Here is a 17,015-nt window from a genome sequence, read left to right as displayed (position 1 = left end):
CTTCCTTCCTTCCTTCCTTCCTTCCTTCCCTTCTCTCTTTTTATAAGGAAAAAAACATTTTGGTTAAAGGTACTGGAAAGAATAAACACAAACAAGTTATATTTCCTATAGAATTTTTTAGAATAATGGTCAAAATTTAGGACTATCCTTAGAGATGAAAATTAAGACATATAAGCTTGCTCCTCACAGCATTATGTGCAGATTTATTAATAAAGTCTTACATAAAAGGTTGACTTCAAGAGTTGACTACAGTGACCAATGTGGCAGAAAGACCCTGTGTTTTTCCCCAGTGACAGAAGGGGAAGATGTCAGTATGATACCCGGAATTTAAATTATCCATTAAATTTTGTTTCAACTTGAAGATTATGTGGTCAGAAAAATTCTAGACTATATTTTACTGAGGTTCTAGTTTGGAAACTATCCTTCCATGTCCATTTTCCTTTTCTTCGCTTAGTAGAACCCCCCACTTCAAACTTCTCAAAACATTTGGTCACACCCAGTAAAACAAATCTAATTCCCAATCTCCTTTTTAGGAGAAGATCTGGAATCTAAATTTGGATTCCAAGAATTTGGAATCTTAGTTAATGAGACCATATAAGAGGTATCATGGCATATTTAATGGTTGCAAAGATGATGAAAATCACTATCCTCCTCCTATCTCCCAATCTCCTTCCCAATCTCCTTGAAGTAAAGGCATGGCCACTAAGTTCTTACCAAAGAAATGTGAGGGGGTGTGATACATACAACTTACCCATTATTTCCTCAGAAGGAAATTGTTTGCCTGCTGTTTCCTATCCTCTTTCCTTCCTGAAGGCTGAGGAGTCAGCTTTGACCATGTAGGTAAGGACAAACCCTGGGAAAATGACAGAGGAACAAGGTAGAAGGAGTCTGGATCTATGGGTAACCCCACAGAGCAGAGCCATGTATCCTTCCTCAAATTTCTACCCTACCTATAACATTAATGAAAGAACTTAGAGATGTAGGCACCCAACACAGGTGTTGTCCATCTCTTCCTGGACTTTGGAAGTCCAACTTTGGAAGAGAAGACATGGCCACGGGAATGAGCAGCTCTCCTTATTAAAACAGAGCAACAGAAAGAATATCTCTGATTGGAAAGGGGTGTCAAGCAACTGGTTCAGCTTGATTCTGCCCCCTTGATCTTTTTTTAATGTTGGGATATATCCACTTCAGTCACTGATGATATCATTGCCTTGGCACCAAGGAAGTGTTATTTAGATACTATAGAGGTCCTTAGGACTTGGTACGTGGAAGGACACTCATGACAGGGCCATGGAAACCCACAAGATTGACCTGGCTGTGGCAGCGGAGGCCATATTGGCTAAATGTGGGATGCTGGGAAGTCTGCAACATACCCTAGACTTCAGGAAACAGATTCGTGGTTTTCTTGGGTTTTTGTTTTGTTTTGTTTTTTGAGGAAAAATAGATAAAATCCCTTGAATAGCTGACTATAAGAGCAAATATTGATTTGAGAGAGAAGGGAAGTTCTGAAATATAAAATTCTGACCACACAGGCATGAATGATCCTCAAGAGGAGAAAAGGAGACTCTGTGTAGCTAGGCTATGGATTTTGGTGTGGAATTAGATAAAAGGTGGGCTATATAGCCAAGTTTGAATACAATAGAACAGCACAATTCTGTGAGAACACTGGCAGAAGTACTGAAGTCCAGAATTCACTAAAGTTGTAAAAAAATAATATAGAGAGCAACACACACAAAAAAAGGACTATTTGAACCAGGCTTAGAATAAGGAGAAGAATGAAGAGAGAGATCCAGACCTGGAACAGATGGAGAGACATTAGCTGATCATAGTGACAACACAATATTATTTACCTCTTAAACTCTGCCTTCTCTGGTGAAAAAAGAATCCTTACATTGGAAATGGCACAGGTAATGTGGTTAACAAGAATTTGGAATCTTAGTTAACGAGACCATATAAGAGATATCATGGTAACTATAAATAGTTGCAAAGATGATAAAAATCTTTATTGGGTTTGCCTATGTGACCAAAGAACAACTGTTGGTAATAATGGCATATGGAAGAAGAGAATAGAAAATGTCTTGGTTTTCCAAAAAGGAACAAAGATGAATTCCAAGATGCACCTAAATTACTGTTCATTCTGTTTCTCAGATCACCTCCCACTTGCCTACTCTACTCTTCTTTGTGAACAATCCTGCTCAGTTTTGCTCCTTCAGGGGAAAGAGGAGTGAGTGCAAAATTAGCCCAGTGGATTGTGCAAGTGGTTTTAGGAGCCTAACTTGTGTAAGAGTAATTCTTATGCAAGATAAACCGGTGCACCAAGTGTTGACAGGGCAGTCAAGACAAATTCACTTGGAGAAACTGATTTAAATTTTGGAAAAAACAAGGCATAAGGATCAAAAGGGACCAAGAGAAGGAATGAAGTTATATATCAAAAAGCCAGAGTATGAATGCCAGGTTGATATCAGGTCCAAATGATGGTAGAAATGGAGTTGGCATGAGAAATGAGTGCCATGGTAATTGCAAAACAACAAACCAAACTAAACCAAGCCAGCTTCTCTTCCCCCAAAAGCCCCCAAATAAAACCCACAAGTGAGCAATACCAGCTTGGTCTTTATGTAGTGGTGTGTGTGATTCACAGGTGGCTTGGACCAAAGGTCAAGGAAGACCTCATTATGGAATTCTTTTAGATGGATTCTTAGCTGGTTAAACAGCCACACTCAATATAAAATTGAGTTAACTAGTTAAGGAATGAATGTCGGCCTAGATAACATCTCCAGCTGAGTGTCTCAGCCTGTCATGTTAAATATTTTTTATCAGTGACTTAAAGGAATGCATGAAAAGCATACATATTAGACCTGCAGGTGAAAAAACATAGGAGGAACAGTTGATGGCAGGTTCAAGTTTTTAAAAGAAGATTCAAAGAGACCCAAGGATCTAGGTCATTGAATCAAAGATAACAACAATGGGGCTTTAGGAAGGATAATTGTTAATTTGATAACTTTTAAGAACAAAAGTAAATACGTTCTCCACATTAAAAAGAGTAAAAAGAAACAGATGAAATTAATTTTAGTGATATATTTAACCAATAAATCCAATATATTATAATTTCAACACAAAATAAATATAAAATCATTAATGAGATATTTTGTGTTTTTCTTAAGTCTTTACATCAAGTATGTATTTTACTTGTAGCATATTTTATTTTATTCTATTTTTTAGCACATTTCATTTTAGACTGACCGTAGTTCAAGTACTAGAGAGCCACACAAGCTGTTGGCTACCATTTTGGACAGCACAGGTCTAAAAGGACATTGGTCAAAAAAACTAATAATGAACAGCTACTCCAGTTGTAAGAACATTTAGTTAATAAACGGTAGAAGTCTGATATGATTGAATGCTTGTGGCTTGTTAAGTCTAAGTGTAATATGGCCATAAACACAGATCTTTGCATGGGTTGTAATTGTCAACTGACTTGGAACCAGAAACACTTGCCTATCTCAATAAATCTATGCTGAGTGGTGCAGAAAAGGCATACTTTAACCTTTTATTGAGGAATAAGTGAACTCCCTTGTATGACTATTGATATAAGACTCCTGACATAGACTAGAAAAACAATGTGGAGTTTATCATGAGACCTAATCAGATCACTAAAAGTTGGATTTCAGGATCATGCAGGTGTATGTGCCTCCAATTTCCTGAGGCTCTGTTGAATTTTCTCCATATGCTCTTCCTTTTAGCTGTTCATAAAAGCTTCATAAGTCTGTGTTGATTTAGTTTGCGTTAAATGTGTGACTAAGCGTTAAAAGTGGAAGGTTGGGACTCAGGGAAGACAGGAAGTGAGATGAGGGGTCAGAGTGCTGGGCAACATTCAGTTTTCACACTAGTTGGGCAGACATGGGGAAAAGTGAGACCTAACTCAGAGCTGGAGGATGTGGGATGTGAAGCAGTTGGAAACTTTGTGAACAACAAAGAGGCAATTGAGTGGGAGGGAACAAGTGTGGGGCAGATCATGGATGGCAGCCTCTGGTTCCACTGTGGCCTGTGTTGAGGGTCTTCAATCCCCAAATACTCTCCCATTTGTGGATGGCATGGTACCTGAAATTCCTTTGGATGATATCTTATCTCCAGGATCTTCTACTAACATACAGATATTCTTGGGAAAGTGATATAGCCAATGGTGAACATTATTTATAGATTGTAAACATGCTTTTAGATTCAGTTGTTTTCCACCAAACTGAGGGAGTCTAGAAACAGAGTAGCTCTGGATTGGAAGAGAAGAGACTAAAAAAAAAAAAAAAAAAAAAAGAGGAAAAGATGATAAAATAAGGTATATTGTGGGAAAGGAGATTATTAGTGCCGCAGAAACGTTTTATAAGTTGTCTGGTCTGTTCTGTTTCTCCAAACGACCTATCTGATCCCTCTAGGTTACTGATATGTTTGGTGTAAATGCTTCTCTGACTTACTTTCTCTGTATGCACACACCAACAGCACACGTTCATGAACATTGGCTTTCTCTGTAGGCTCAGACTAGATATTGCCATGAAACTTGCATAATTCACTCAATATATTATAGACATGTCTTCAGGTTAATGTATATAATTTAATGCATTTTAATTAAGTGTAAGTATAAAGAATGGAAGTATAATTTATTGAGTTGCTTTCCTATTAATGGACATTCAGGGTACTTTTAGGGGTGGTCACTATCTCTCCCATCTTTCAAATAATGGTTTCCCAATCTTTTCCCAGAACATAAAATATATTATTACATAGTAGGTCCCACTAATATGAGAACATTACAGATTCTGATCTTATTAAAAAATATCCAAATTTTATAATAGCTTCCTGAAATTGGAGGTTCTAATTGCACTCCAATAGGAACAAGAAAATGATGACTGGAGGTTCTAGGGCAATGTTTGTTTCTTGCTTTTAAAAATAGCTTTATTGAATGGTGCCTGGGTGGCTCAGTCAGTTGAGCATCCGGTTCTTGATTTCAGCTCAGGTCATGATCTCATGGCTGTGGGATTGAGTCCTGCCAGGGTAGAGTCCTGCTTAAGATTCTCCCTCTGCCCTTCCCCTTGCTCATGCACACTCTGTCTCTAAAAAATAAGATAAATAAAATAGCTGGATTGAATGACATATAATAAATTAAAAATATTTAGATCCACAACTTGATAATATGGAAATCATCACCATAATCAATATAATTAATACATTTATCATCCTCAAGGCTCTCTGTGCCTGTGTCACTGTTCCTCCCCATTGTCTCTGCCCCTCTCACCAGCAGTTACTGATTTGCTCTCTGTCATGATAGTTTACATTTTCTATAGTTTTGTGACAATGGGATCATACAGTAGGTACTCCTTTTTGTCTGGCTTATTTCACCCAGCATAATTATTTTGAGATTCTTCCACACGGCCCCACATATCAATAGTTTATTCTTTTTCATTGCTGAGTAGCCTCTTATGGTGTGGGTATGCCACAATTTGTTCACCCATTCACCTGTTGATAAATATTTGGGGTGTTTCCAGTTTGGGGCCTCTACAAATAAAACTACTATTAACACTCACATAAGTGTCTTCGTATGGACATAGGCTTTTATTTCTCTCTCACAAATACATAGACATAGAATAGTGGGATCACATGGTAAGAATATGCTTCATGTTTGAAGAAATCGTTTCCAAAATGGTTGTCCGTCTCAAAAATATTCATCATCTCCTAAAAAGTATGGTCTGAGAATTCCTGAAATAATGTCTGTGAAAGATCTGATAGGTCTTAAAACTGAGATATATCCATAATTCTATCAGCTGAGGAATAGTTATTGACTTCCTGGTGTTTCCAGATATTGTGCATGATAAATGTTGAGTTACCATTATGGCCAGGTCCCTCCCTGGCCCAGGTTAGAACATACCTGGCCACTAGAGGAGGTAGAAAGTCAGACTTCCAGAAGTGCCAACTTCGGGGACAGCACAGAGAAAACTGACTCTGATGAGGGGAGGAGGACTCTCCAAGGGGAATTATTCAGACAGACTGGCAGGATTATAGGTTAAGAAAGTGAGAGTGAAAAGGGCCATTTAAGGAATCTCAACTTTAGCTTATTTCATTTATTCATTAAATACAAACATATTTTAATACCTGCTATATCCTTCAGATATCTCGATTAACAAAACAAAGACCCCTGCCTTCATGGAGTTTACATTCTGCCTGGAAAAATACAATAAACTATAGATCTAGGTAAATAAATAAGCAAATGATCTGTTAAACAAGAGTTAAGTACTGTGGAAGAAACTGAGCCGGGGAAGTGTGATTAGACGTGGAGCAGCCAGTTCTAATTTCAGGTGGGAGATAATCAAGGGGGTATATTTAGAATCTAAATATAATAGTATATATATTATAATACAAATTCTAAAATTATTCCAACATAATTAGAATCTGCTCTGCAAACCACTTTGAAACCTTCGGCTCTCTGGCTGCCGCACTGTCACCTTGCAGCCACTAGGGCTCAAATGGTCCATTAATGAGAAAAAAAGGGATGAGGGTGGGGGTGTGAGGGAGACGTGGGTAGTCAGGTACACACCCTCCCCCAGGCGTTCCGCAGGGGCAGCTCCATCAAGGGCACTGGCAAGACGGGCGGGAGAGTGTTACTGTGTGTCCAGGACCAAGACTTGCCTTTGCCCTTGCCTTTCCTTCCTTGGCGCGTCCTCAGCCGGCAGGGGCTGGGGGCCGAGCTGAGGCATCAACTTCAGCCTGGCGGTTCAGCCCCCCGATACGTGCGTGTCACAGCCGAGTGATGGTGGAGACAGGCAGACCTGCCGGCCTCGTCTTCGGGCCCTGCAAAGAGATCTTGGGGCCGCTGCGCGAGTCGGTACAAAAGCCCCGGTACCAGATGCTTTCTGTATTCCCTTGTAATATTTAAGGCATCACTAAGCTGTAAGCATTCACCTTGACGTGCAGGTTTCTGGATACTTCCCACGCTCAGCCTCTGCGAGCAGATCGGTGACCGTTCTCCTCCTCTGGACGAGATCCCATCCGGTCGCCCTCTCTGGAGCTGAGCGCTGCCGGCCTTTTGGCGGGGAGGGAGCTCGGCGAGGCCAGGCTCCCGGCCTCTCAGCGCCGGCCGAGCAGGGGCGCGCACGCGTGGGGCGCCGCTGGTTGCGCATCTGGCGCCAGAGCGCGCCCCCCGCGCAGTGCCCGCCAGGGCCGCGGCGGTGGCTTGGTGCTCCGGAGCGTGCGGGGCGCTGTCTCCCCGCGCGGGGGCACCAGAGCTCTCGCAAGTGTCGGGCACTGCGGTGCATTTTTCCCAGTTCCCTTTTAAATGACTGCGGAAAAACAGACTCTCGGAGCCGCAAATGGGAAGACGGATTCTCAGGCAAGGCTTGCGAATGCCCCGCAGCCATCATTTAACTGCGCCCGCAGAGCAGTTACGGTGTGTCCCTCGACCCTCCCGGATCGCCTCGTGTGTCCCTAGTGAGACCCCGAGGCTCTGCCCGCGCCGGGCTTGTCGGTAGCTGGAAGCCTGTCGTGCTCTGGGCAGCGCGGGCGCAGGGCACGCGTTCGCGCACACCCGCGCACACACGAAAACGCGCAAGGTACGGCAGGGGAGCAAGGGCTCGGGGTGCCCCGCGGGGGCGGGGGTGGGCATCGCGGGGAGTGAAGCGACGACCTGGGAACCGCTGAATCCTGCCAGGTTGAAGGAGGAGAGAAAATGACGCGGCGCCACGCATCGGACAGGCCAGGGTTGCCGCGGCGCATTTAGGGAACCCGATAAGCGTCAGGCGCGCTCCCTTCCCCTCACATGTCTCTGTTTCCCGGGCGTGTGATGCCGGAACACGGCAGGAGAAAGACCCACTTAGGGAGCTAGAGTTGCATTTGGAGACTCCCCTCCCTCTGCAAAAGCACCAACAGGAAGACCCTCCAAAACCATGGATCCTCAAATAGATGGCCCGGGATAGGGGCGGTTATCCTTGGTTACCAATGCCGAGCACGTTTTGGTGTTTACAATATTTATTTATTTTTAGGCCAGCTCGCCCTCCCTTTTAGGCAGGATGGGAAAGGAGCACGCAGCGGGGTGGGAGAGGGGAGGGAGGATTCCTATAATAAGAATCAGCGCATTTTTCAGAGCTGAACCGAGCCCGGTTTCCATTTCAAAAAAGGAGACAGCCTCTACTGCGATGGTAGAAGAGACCGCGGTGTGACTTAGGGACTGAGAGCGTCGGGCGGTGGAATGGTCCATCTCGGAGGTACCTGGCTCTCAGTGCGCGCGCACACACACACACACACACACACACACACACACACACGCAGGCGCGCGCGTCTACCCAGCCAGGATGTGTGCGTGTGTGCGCGTGTATGAACTCCCACATGCTGCTGCTGTCTGCTCCTGGCCAGTGGCACCGATGCCTGCCTCCTCCCCGCTCGCCCCCAGATTCCCCTCCCCTCCCTGTTGCTTTTGTCTGGAGGGTGTTATGGGTTTGTGTGTGTATGAGCGTGTGTGTTTTTGGATTTCAGACTAATTTTCTGGAGTTTCTGCCCCTGCTCTGCGTCAGCCTTCACGTCACTTCGCCAGCAGTAGCAGAGGCGGCGGCGGCGGCGGCTCCCGGAATTGGGTTGGAGCAGGAGCCTCGCTCGCTCCTTCGCTCGCGCTCTCGGCGCTCAGTGCCCGGCGGCAGGAGGAGCCTGCACCCCGGCGCCGCCGGCGGGCGGTAGGCGCCGGAGCCCGGGTGAGCAGCGCGGACAGTGCCCTCCGGCGCCTTGGCCCTCGCTCCCCCCACCCCCCGGGGCGGCCGGGGGTGCTCCCCAGGTGGGACGCGCCACGCCACCTGCCCGCACCCCCTGCGCCCGGCGGCCGTGGCGGATTCTGCAGCATCATTGGGGGCCCCGTCGCGGAGCCATCGCCGCCGCCGGCGGTCTCCGCGTCCCCCTTTGAAGGGTCCTTCGCCTGGCCTGTGCCATGGAATCCCGTCTCGGGGACGCTTGCTCTGTCTCCCCTCCCTCGACCTCAGGTTGGGGTGGGGTAGCGGGGGGCACATCAGTGGCCTCGGCGGCGTCAGTGCCATCGAGGGGCAAGTTTATTTCTGGGGCCGGAGCTGTGCACGCATCCATCCATCCACAGGGCCCGGCTGGGGTCGGGGTGGGGGTGCGGCGAGCGCGCCGTATGGGGTCCTGCGCTCAGTCTCACGCGTGTTTGTTTGTCCTCAGCCCCGAGGTGCGTCCCGGATCCCAGTGCGCGTCTAGCAAGGAGCCTGCGTCCCAGGGGGTGCCGGCAGCGCCGCGGGCCGGTGCTCGGTGCGCCGGGCCATGCAGCGGCGGCCGCGGCGGGGCTCCGAGCGGCGGTAGCGCCCCCTGTGAGGCGACCAGAGATGCCCCGGCCACTGTGAACCGCGCCGCCCGCCAGGACACGCTCAGCCCGGGACACGCTCGGCTCTGCGCGCCCGCGACAGGCACCGGGGCGAGGGAGCGAGCAGCGCGGCGCAGGCCGCCCAGCGGGGGCAGGGGAGGCCGGCCGGTGCGGCGCGGGGCCACCTACTCGCTCTGACTCCGGCTGGCACTGGCGGCTGGGGATGTCGTCCTGGACGAGGTGGCATGGACCGGCCATGGCGCGGCTCTGGGGCTTCTGCTGGCTGGTCGTGGGCTTCTGGAGGGCTGCTCTCGCCTGTCCCACGTCCTGCAAATGCAGTGCCTCTAGGATCTGGTGCAGCGACCCTTCTCCGGGCATCGTGGCGTTTCCGAGGTTGGAGCCCAACAGTGCAGACCCTGAGAACATCACCGAAATGTGAGTTCCTGGTGCTCTTCCTCCTTCCTTCTCTCCTTGCCCCTTGGACTGGGGCTGGCCAGGCGCGTCTGTCCGTCCGGGGCATGAATGTTGTCTAAGTCTGGGGAGAAGTCAGGCATGGGCAGGGCCATCTGTTAGTTACCTGTTTTTCTGGCTTGGGACTAGTACTACCTCGGGGAGAAGTGGACAGTGGAACAGAAGTTTCAAGTGTTCTATATGTGTCAATAACATAAATACATAGGTTCTTTTCAGAGATTCCATATACGCTCTGTATTTGAAAGCCCTGCTGGGTGTGCTTTAGGCTTTCCTTATGCAATAACTTAGTTTTGGACATTTTTGTTTCATAAGGTGCTAAGTGCATGTTAGGTTAGAAGTTCCAGTAATATATACTAGAAAGGAGGTTAAAATGATGAACTTTTTGAAATCTATTGAAGGAGATCAGAGTCCGTCCCCCCCCCCAACATCTTTCGCTGAGGTTTGCAGTTACCAGTGTCCCTTTGCATTTTATATATCAGATTTTTTGTTAGGAGATGGCATCCAGAGCTGGCCTTGAAAATGGTCTGTAAGAAGAGAAGTTCTGAGTGTTGAAATTGCGCTCTCTTGAAAGAGAAAATGTGCTCGTCGGAAGCCTAAAAGCCTGGTCTGATTTAATTTGGACTTGACTTCCCAGAGATATAATTTTGAGACCATTTGGATTATAAATCTTAATTGCCCATTGAAGGACTAGGTTGGATGATGACCGAGGACTAGGTTGGATGATAAAGCAGTGTGTAGTACTCTAATGAATGCTGCCTTTAGCATGGGACGGACCCCTGTGTCCCTGGAAATGTTTGAGCTTGTCTTGCTCTGATGGAGAAGCAGAATTGTGTATTTCTGTCCTCCTGTTCTGATGGCTTGTGACAAATACATTACCAAGTAAGAATTCACCAGTGCCTTCTCCAGCATCTCCCTGTCACCTCTACTAGATGTATATCCCACTCCCCCCGCCTCCCACCCCCCAAACTTTGTCACCACCTACATTTCACTGGCATGAGATTTTATTCATCCAAGTAGAGGATTGTAAGGCAAAGTTTCTCCCGGTTTTCCTTACGGTGTTTGATCCTAAGATAGGCAGCCCTGAAAATAGGGCTTGGGCTGTGGCCTTCCGGTTGGCGAGTGCGCATGCTTTTTTTCCTCCCGAGAAAACGCACGCCCTGTTTCTGCCAACGTAGTTGACTGAGATAACCTGTTTTTAATGTAAGTAAGAGACCTTTGTAGCCTCTGTTGCTTGTTCTGCTGGTGATGCTCATGTTATAAGGCTCGGCAGAAGGAAATGGCAGCAGCACAGGGGGAATGTACAGGCCTAGCAGAGCTGAGATGTGCTGGGAGCAACCAACTGTCAGGCTGCATCCAGGAGGCTGGGTGTTTTGTTTTTTTTTTTTTTTTTTGGCAAGGATCAAGGGAGGCAGAGCTGGATAGGAAGGTTGGGTAGGGCCTCAACTGTGCCGGCCCTGGTTGGCCTGGTCAAAGTGATTGTGGCCTCTCATCAGGATCTGTGTCTTTTTCATGAGACGGAGGGGGGGGTCTGTAGTCAGACGGAGGAAGCCATATGGAATTCAGAGCCCTTTGAACTAATTTGAAACCAGGGAGAGTGCCTTTATACAGTCAGACGTCTCGTGTTGTTGTGGATTGTTTTGAAATTCTGTATTAGATGATGCATCTATAATGAAGGAGGAAATGAGATAGAGCCAATCATTTTCACTCTGACATTTTTTTTTCACTGTAAGATTTTTAAGGCCCTAATCAGAGAAAAGGAAACTAAAACTCTCTTTAAGTTTAAAAAATGCTATTTTAAACCTTAGTGGTGTTAGCTGCCTGGTATTTATGAAATCAATAGAGTTGAGCTGAGCTTTCTTACATCAGTTCTCTCAATGCTGTTGTTTCCGTAATATCTGATGGCAGGTTCCTATTTCCAGGCTTTAAAAAATTGATTCTTCTTATTTTTACCAAAGTGTTTGTCAGTTGTTCAGTTAGTGGCACTCTTAATTTCTTCCATTATTTTTTTCTTTTGATTTGAAAATCCACTGAGATTGAAAGATTGGGGAGGTGTGTAGGGTTAGTATTTGGGATGGAGAATTTACGTTCCTTAGTGACACCAATGGGGCTGTTAGATGTGAGTTCTGAGAAAAAGTCTGTGTCTCAGCCCTGCGCCTCAGCTTTGTTTGCACCCAGCCAGTTTGTGCCCTCATGTCCTATAAAACATACCAAAATCCTTTTTTTGGAAAGCACTTCATATAATTATTTTGAATTCTGCTGTTTTGATATCAAAATGACATCAGTAGATGAGCTTGTTTCACTGTCATCCATATATGATACCATCTGGTTCTTTTTCTTACATATTAATATTTGCTTGAACAGCTTTATATTCTTGGCCAGGGGAATACCAGCTACAGTTGGAACCAAATTACTATTTTTTTTTTTACTTTATTATGAGACCCCATGGTATTCTTAAAATAACCTGGTTGAAAGTTGTAGTTTAATAGTGCTTAGCTGAAATTTCATGTTTCTATTTTTTTTTAGTAGGAAAAATGGAAATAAATAAACTAATTAAAACTTGCTGAAGCCACAGTTTACTGTATCATTTAAAAATGGTACGTCATTTAATATCTATATATTTGGGGAAGAGTACACCACTGTGCTTTTTGGGTTCAGAGAGAGCCCATGGTACAACATTCTAAAACTGTTTGCAGAAATTCATTAAGAGATAGTTTTATTTTTTGCTTCTACGTGCATATTTTAAGCTAAGCTGACATTTCATTTTTAGAGTCATTGTTGGAGGCTGTTTTATTAAAAATTCTATCGTAGTGTCTGTCTCATACTCTTTACACACCAACATGATCTATATGCCTATATCTCTCTTCTCTCTGTCTATAGAGATGCATCACACCTGCCCAGCATCACACTGCTGCTTAGCACCAGCTTTCTTACTCTGAGATGGTTATACCAAAGCCTTGCTAAGTTAAACTTTAAAACAATACCATTGTCACACATAAGTGGAATTCAGCCTGTTAGAGTTATGTAACTGGCCATTGACTCTCTGTAGTACCAGGTGCCAAAATGTACTGCAAAGGACAAGTTCTACCTCACCCAAGTGGGAAAAGAAATGGATAAAATAGGGATCCCTGGGTGGCGCAGCGGTTTGGCGCCTGCCTTTGGCCCGGGGCACGATCCTGGAGACCCGGGATAGAATCCCACGTGGGGCTCCTGGTGCATGGAGCCTGCTTCTCCCTCTGCCTGTGTCTCTGCCTCTCTCTCTCTCTCACTGTGTGCCTATCATAAATAAAGAAAAATTTAAAAAAAAAAAGAAATGGATAAAATAGATCATGCATTTTTTTAATTTTTTATTAGGGTCAAAAATGCCTAACATAAAATTTACCATCTTAACCATTTTTAAGTATACCATTTAGTAGTGTTAAGTGTTAAGTCTACTTATATGGTTGTGAAAGGGTGTGTTCATCATTATATTGCTCATATTTTATATAGATCAATGATGGCCCTTTTTTTCTGAATTTCTTGGGTGGTAGTTTCTGATTTGGGGGTCATAGACAAGTCTAATATTTTTCCTCTTAGTACAACATAAATAGAATTTGCAGCCTCTGCTGCCAGAGCCTCTATGTGCAATAAATTGTTGGCTTGGTTAAGCGACTGTAATGTGATGTCATTAATACATTGATTTTGGCCCCCCTCACCTTAGTAGGCTTTTCCACTGCAATTAATTGTACTAAAAACAAATATCCTGGCATTCGGAAGGTTTAAGTGAAAGGCATCTGTTTTTATTACTCTGATGTTTACTTCTCAGCCCCTCCACTGGGGTTTCTAGAACTTTGGATTGTGCTTTACATGCATGTAAGATGCACAGAGTAAGTTTTGAGTGTGGTAACATAAGCAACACTGGACTTGCTCATAAATAAGGCAGTCTAATTTGTATCACTAGCACAACTTGCAAGCTAGAGTTGAGAACATGCTTTCTTCCCAGCGAAGGTATTTACAGAATTCAGCTCAGCACAACCATTTGAAGCGTCTTTGGTTTTATACCTTCAATTTCTGCATTAAGGAGGTTTTTATTACATTGGGTAAAACAATTGAAAAGCTCCTCAACCCTTCTGACCCAACTTTCTCCCCCTCCCCCTCCCCATCACTTCTCATTGAGCATACAGGAAAATGTATTTGATTTTTTTTTCTTCTCCGAAAAGTGATATTTCCTTATGGGAATTCAGAGCACTATAGTTAAGGGAAGGGCCTGGGTTATGTGTTATTACAAGCAAGTAATGGGAAGTTGAGATAATGTGGTCACAGTTCCCCAGAGCTGAGTTTAGTTCTGTTTAAAATCTTTCACTGTTTCTATCCCATAAACCTCTGTTTGTGTCTGTTTCAATATTCCCTTGTAATGACATTTCCTAAGCTGAAAAGTTGGCTGGACAGCTGAGAATTGAGGACTCTTTCTCCCCAGGAACATTCTGTATGATCTCTTTGACTATATCTGGGTCGTCAGAGTATAAAACCTAGAGTTCTTGTTTAGCTGGGGGTGGGGAATTCCTTTCTTTCTTTTTTCTTTTCCTTTTTTTTGTTTTTCTGTCTCTGTTTCTGTTTTTGTTTTTTTGTTTTGCCTTTGGTACTAAGCAAGTGTCCCCAGTGTTAACTAATTTCTCGTCTTGGCTGTTTGGGAAAAAAACACTATTAAACCAACACTGACATTAGGCCTCGGACTAACTGAGCATGTCTCTAGAGAGCTTCATGTAGCTTTAAATACCATAGGGTAGAACATGGCATTGAACCTGCTGCCCCTTGATGCAATGCCAAGTTCTGGTTCCTCTTGATGTTTATAAATCAACTGGATGATTTTGAGGAGAGGTTACTTAGGCAGGGAACCTTTTTTTTTTTAATTTATTTTTTTATTCATTTGGTGTGTGTGTGTGAGAGAGAGCAAAGGAGAGAAAAACCTGAACCTTGGGTTAATAGCAGATTGAACATTTTCATAATCTACTTGGTCTAGCTGGTTTAGTGCACAAATCCCCCCCGTTCCCCACCACCCAGTGGCAGAGGTCTGAGCCCTGCAGTGGCCTGATCATTTTCACTCTACATTTGATTGCTGATCGATCTCCATTAAAGAAGGAAAGTATCTCACATAATCAAGGTGCCTTCTTACCACTTTGGTCTCTGGGCTGTCCGAGGGACTGGGAAGTCAGTAGATATTGATCTGGGTGATGAAGGAGTGAGTGCTTGTGAGTGTTATAAACCTGGGAAGAAAAGTAATGCATAGGTACTGAGTTTATTTTTTTTTAACAACAATAACAAAAATAAACAAGATGTCACAGAAAGCTGGAGTCAGGAGTGACCTGATCATGAAGCAGCCCCTTACTATCAGGGCCTGAGCTTGTCAAGTATCAGCCGAGAGCTTTGGATTCAGTGCTCAGACAAGTTTCTTCTGGCTCTGAAGTTCCACGAAGCTTCAGTTGTGGAGATAATGTGGTTTATACATCAGTTGTGAAATAAAGGGTGGTATGAGAATCTGAGGACCTTTGGTGACAGTGTCACATGTGCATATGTTCAGTGTCTGCTCTGAATTCCCCCCAAACATGTCTTTTTTAATTGTGAGCTGCTAATAAGACTGGTGGCATGTTAGTGCTGGACTGCTGAGTCCAGAGTTGCGCACAGGGTCACCTAGAATTGGTACCACAGAGGGAGAAGGGTCTCAGAAATGTTCTGCTCCGGCCCCCTCTGCACGAACCAGGCCAGTGAATAGTCTCCTAAGGCTGTGATACGTTAAAAACAACTTGGGTCTAGGAGCTCTTTCTCCTAGCATCCAAAGGAGGTGCCGATGACCTTTACTTTAGGGTGCCTCCCTTTTGTTCTGCATCCTTGGATGGAACCTGACCCCCACCCACCATTTTAGAAGTGCCGGAGATGTGAAGAATAGCTCAGTACTAGACCAAGTCTATGCAAACCTGTCTCTGTGAGAGACAAAGCCATTAAAGCTACTCACCCCAAAGCAATGGTCTTATCTTCACATTGGAGGAAATAATTTTTTTGTTTAGATTACGGTGTTTTGTTTCTGTTTTTAAATTTCAAGCCTTCCTCTTCTCCAAGCAACTCATACACAAAAGTCAGGCTGCAGAGACAAGCCTTCACAAGTTGGCAGCAATGTGGGATGCTAAGTCTATGCCTGTTGGACCATCTTGGCAGGTTGGGCTTGGAGCGAAGGCAGAGCAGACCCAGCAGGATGCAAGCTGTTGCCCTTGGAGTCTGCCACAGTCAAGGGTGGTTATATAAGTGAAGGACCCCACAGCCCTTTGTACAAAGCCTGTCTTAGCTCCTATGAAAGACCTGTGGCCAGAGTACACTTATTCTTTCCTGCCTTCTTTTTTTCCCCTAACTTCTCTTTGCCCAGGATCAATGGCTGAGATCCATGACTAAGCCATTGAGCAAGCTTAAAGCTTGTTGACTCACATCTAGAATTCATTCTGCTACCATTTTGTATGATGTCGATGGTCTTCATGGAGACATAGCTCTGGATTCAAGCAGGGCTTCTCTCCAGGGACCTGGAATGCTCCCTCCAAACATCTGCTTGTTTCTAGTCTCATTCTGAAGGAGGTGGGAAGGTCTTGACATCCTTGGAAGGTTTGTCAGGTTGATTGGTTTGTCCAGGGCTCTTTGGTCAAACACAGTGTAATTTGGAGTAGAACGTTAGCCAGTATCTCGCTTATGGCTCTATCTATTACTATTCAGCCCCACTTGCCCAAATTAGCCTCAAAAGCGCAAGCAATTTTGAGAGAAGTGCAGAGATTCAAATAAATGTTCACAAGTTAAGCAGCATGGTGGTGGGAAAGAGGTGAACTGGGGCTTCACCCCGTGTCTTTCCCCTGCCACCCATCACCATCTCTCCCTGCACCATGTTAAACTAATCAAGAGATAAATGATTTGTGTGCCCTTGGGAATATGGCATCTTCTAGTATAGAATAAAAATGGTAATAATCACATACCATCTAGAGTCTCTTTTCTATTGAAAGTAAGGACCTATTGCTATTCCATGCCCCACACTTCCCTGTGAGGTTCATATCCCAACAATCCTTGGGACACACAGACACACATACCAGGATTCTAATTGTATGGATGTGATCTCTCTATGGAGATAGAAATGTATTTATAAAACTCCACTAGGTGTGGTTTTTTTCAGACTTAATTATCCGGAACTGTAAAATTTCCCTAA

General features: G+C 44.8%; 1 protein-coding gene across 5 annotated transcripts in view; it reads left to right on the top strand.

The window, feature by feature from the left end:
- The first annotated feature begins 7,287 nt into the window (after positions 1–7,287).
- Positions 7,288–17,015, top strand: part of NTRK2 (neurotrophic receptor tyrosine kinase 2) — a 331,718-nt gene continuing 321,990 nt past the window's right edge. The window contains exons 1-4 of one of the 5 annotated variants that reach the window (XM_055309666.1): positions 7,288–7,586; positions 8,117–8,237; positions 8,506–8,717; positions 9,196–9,769. In XM_055309666.1, coding sequence (XP_055165641.1) covers positions 9,558–9,769 — 212 coding nt within the window. In that variant the 5' untranslated portion in view covers positions 7,288–7,586; positions 8,117–8,237; positions 8,506–8,717; positions 9,196–9,557. The other 4 variants (XM_055309670.1, XM_055309671.1, XM_055309668.1 and 1 more) reach the window with 4 other exon arrangements.

The sequence above is a fragment of the Nyctereutes procyonoides genome, unplaced genomic scaffold, assembly GCF_905146905.1.
Source record: "Nyctereutes procyonoides isolate TBG_1078 unplaced genomic scaffold, NYPRO_anot_genome, whole genome shotgun sequence".
In the NCBI taxonomy this organism is placed as follows: Eukaryota; Metazoa; Chordata; class Mammalia; order Carnivora; family Canidae; genus Nyctereutes; species Nyctereutes procyonoides.
This window is presented reverse-complemented; position numbering and strand designations above follow the sequence as displayed.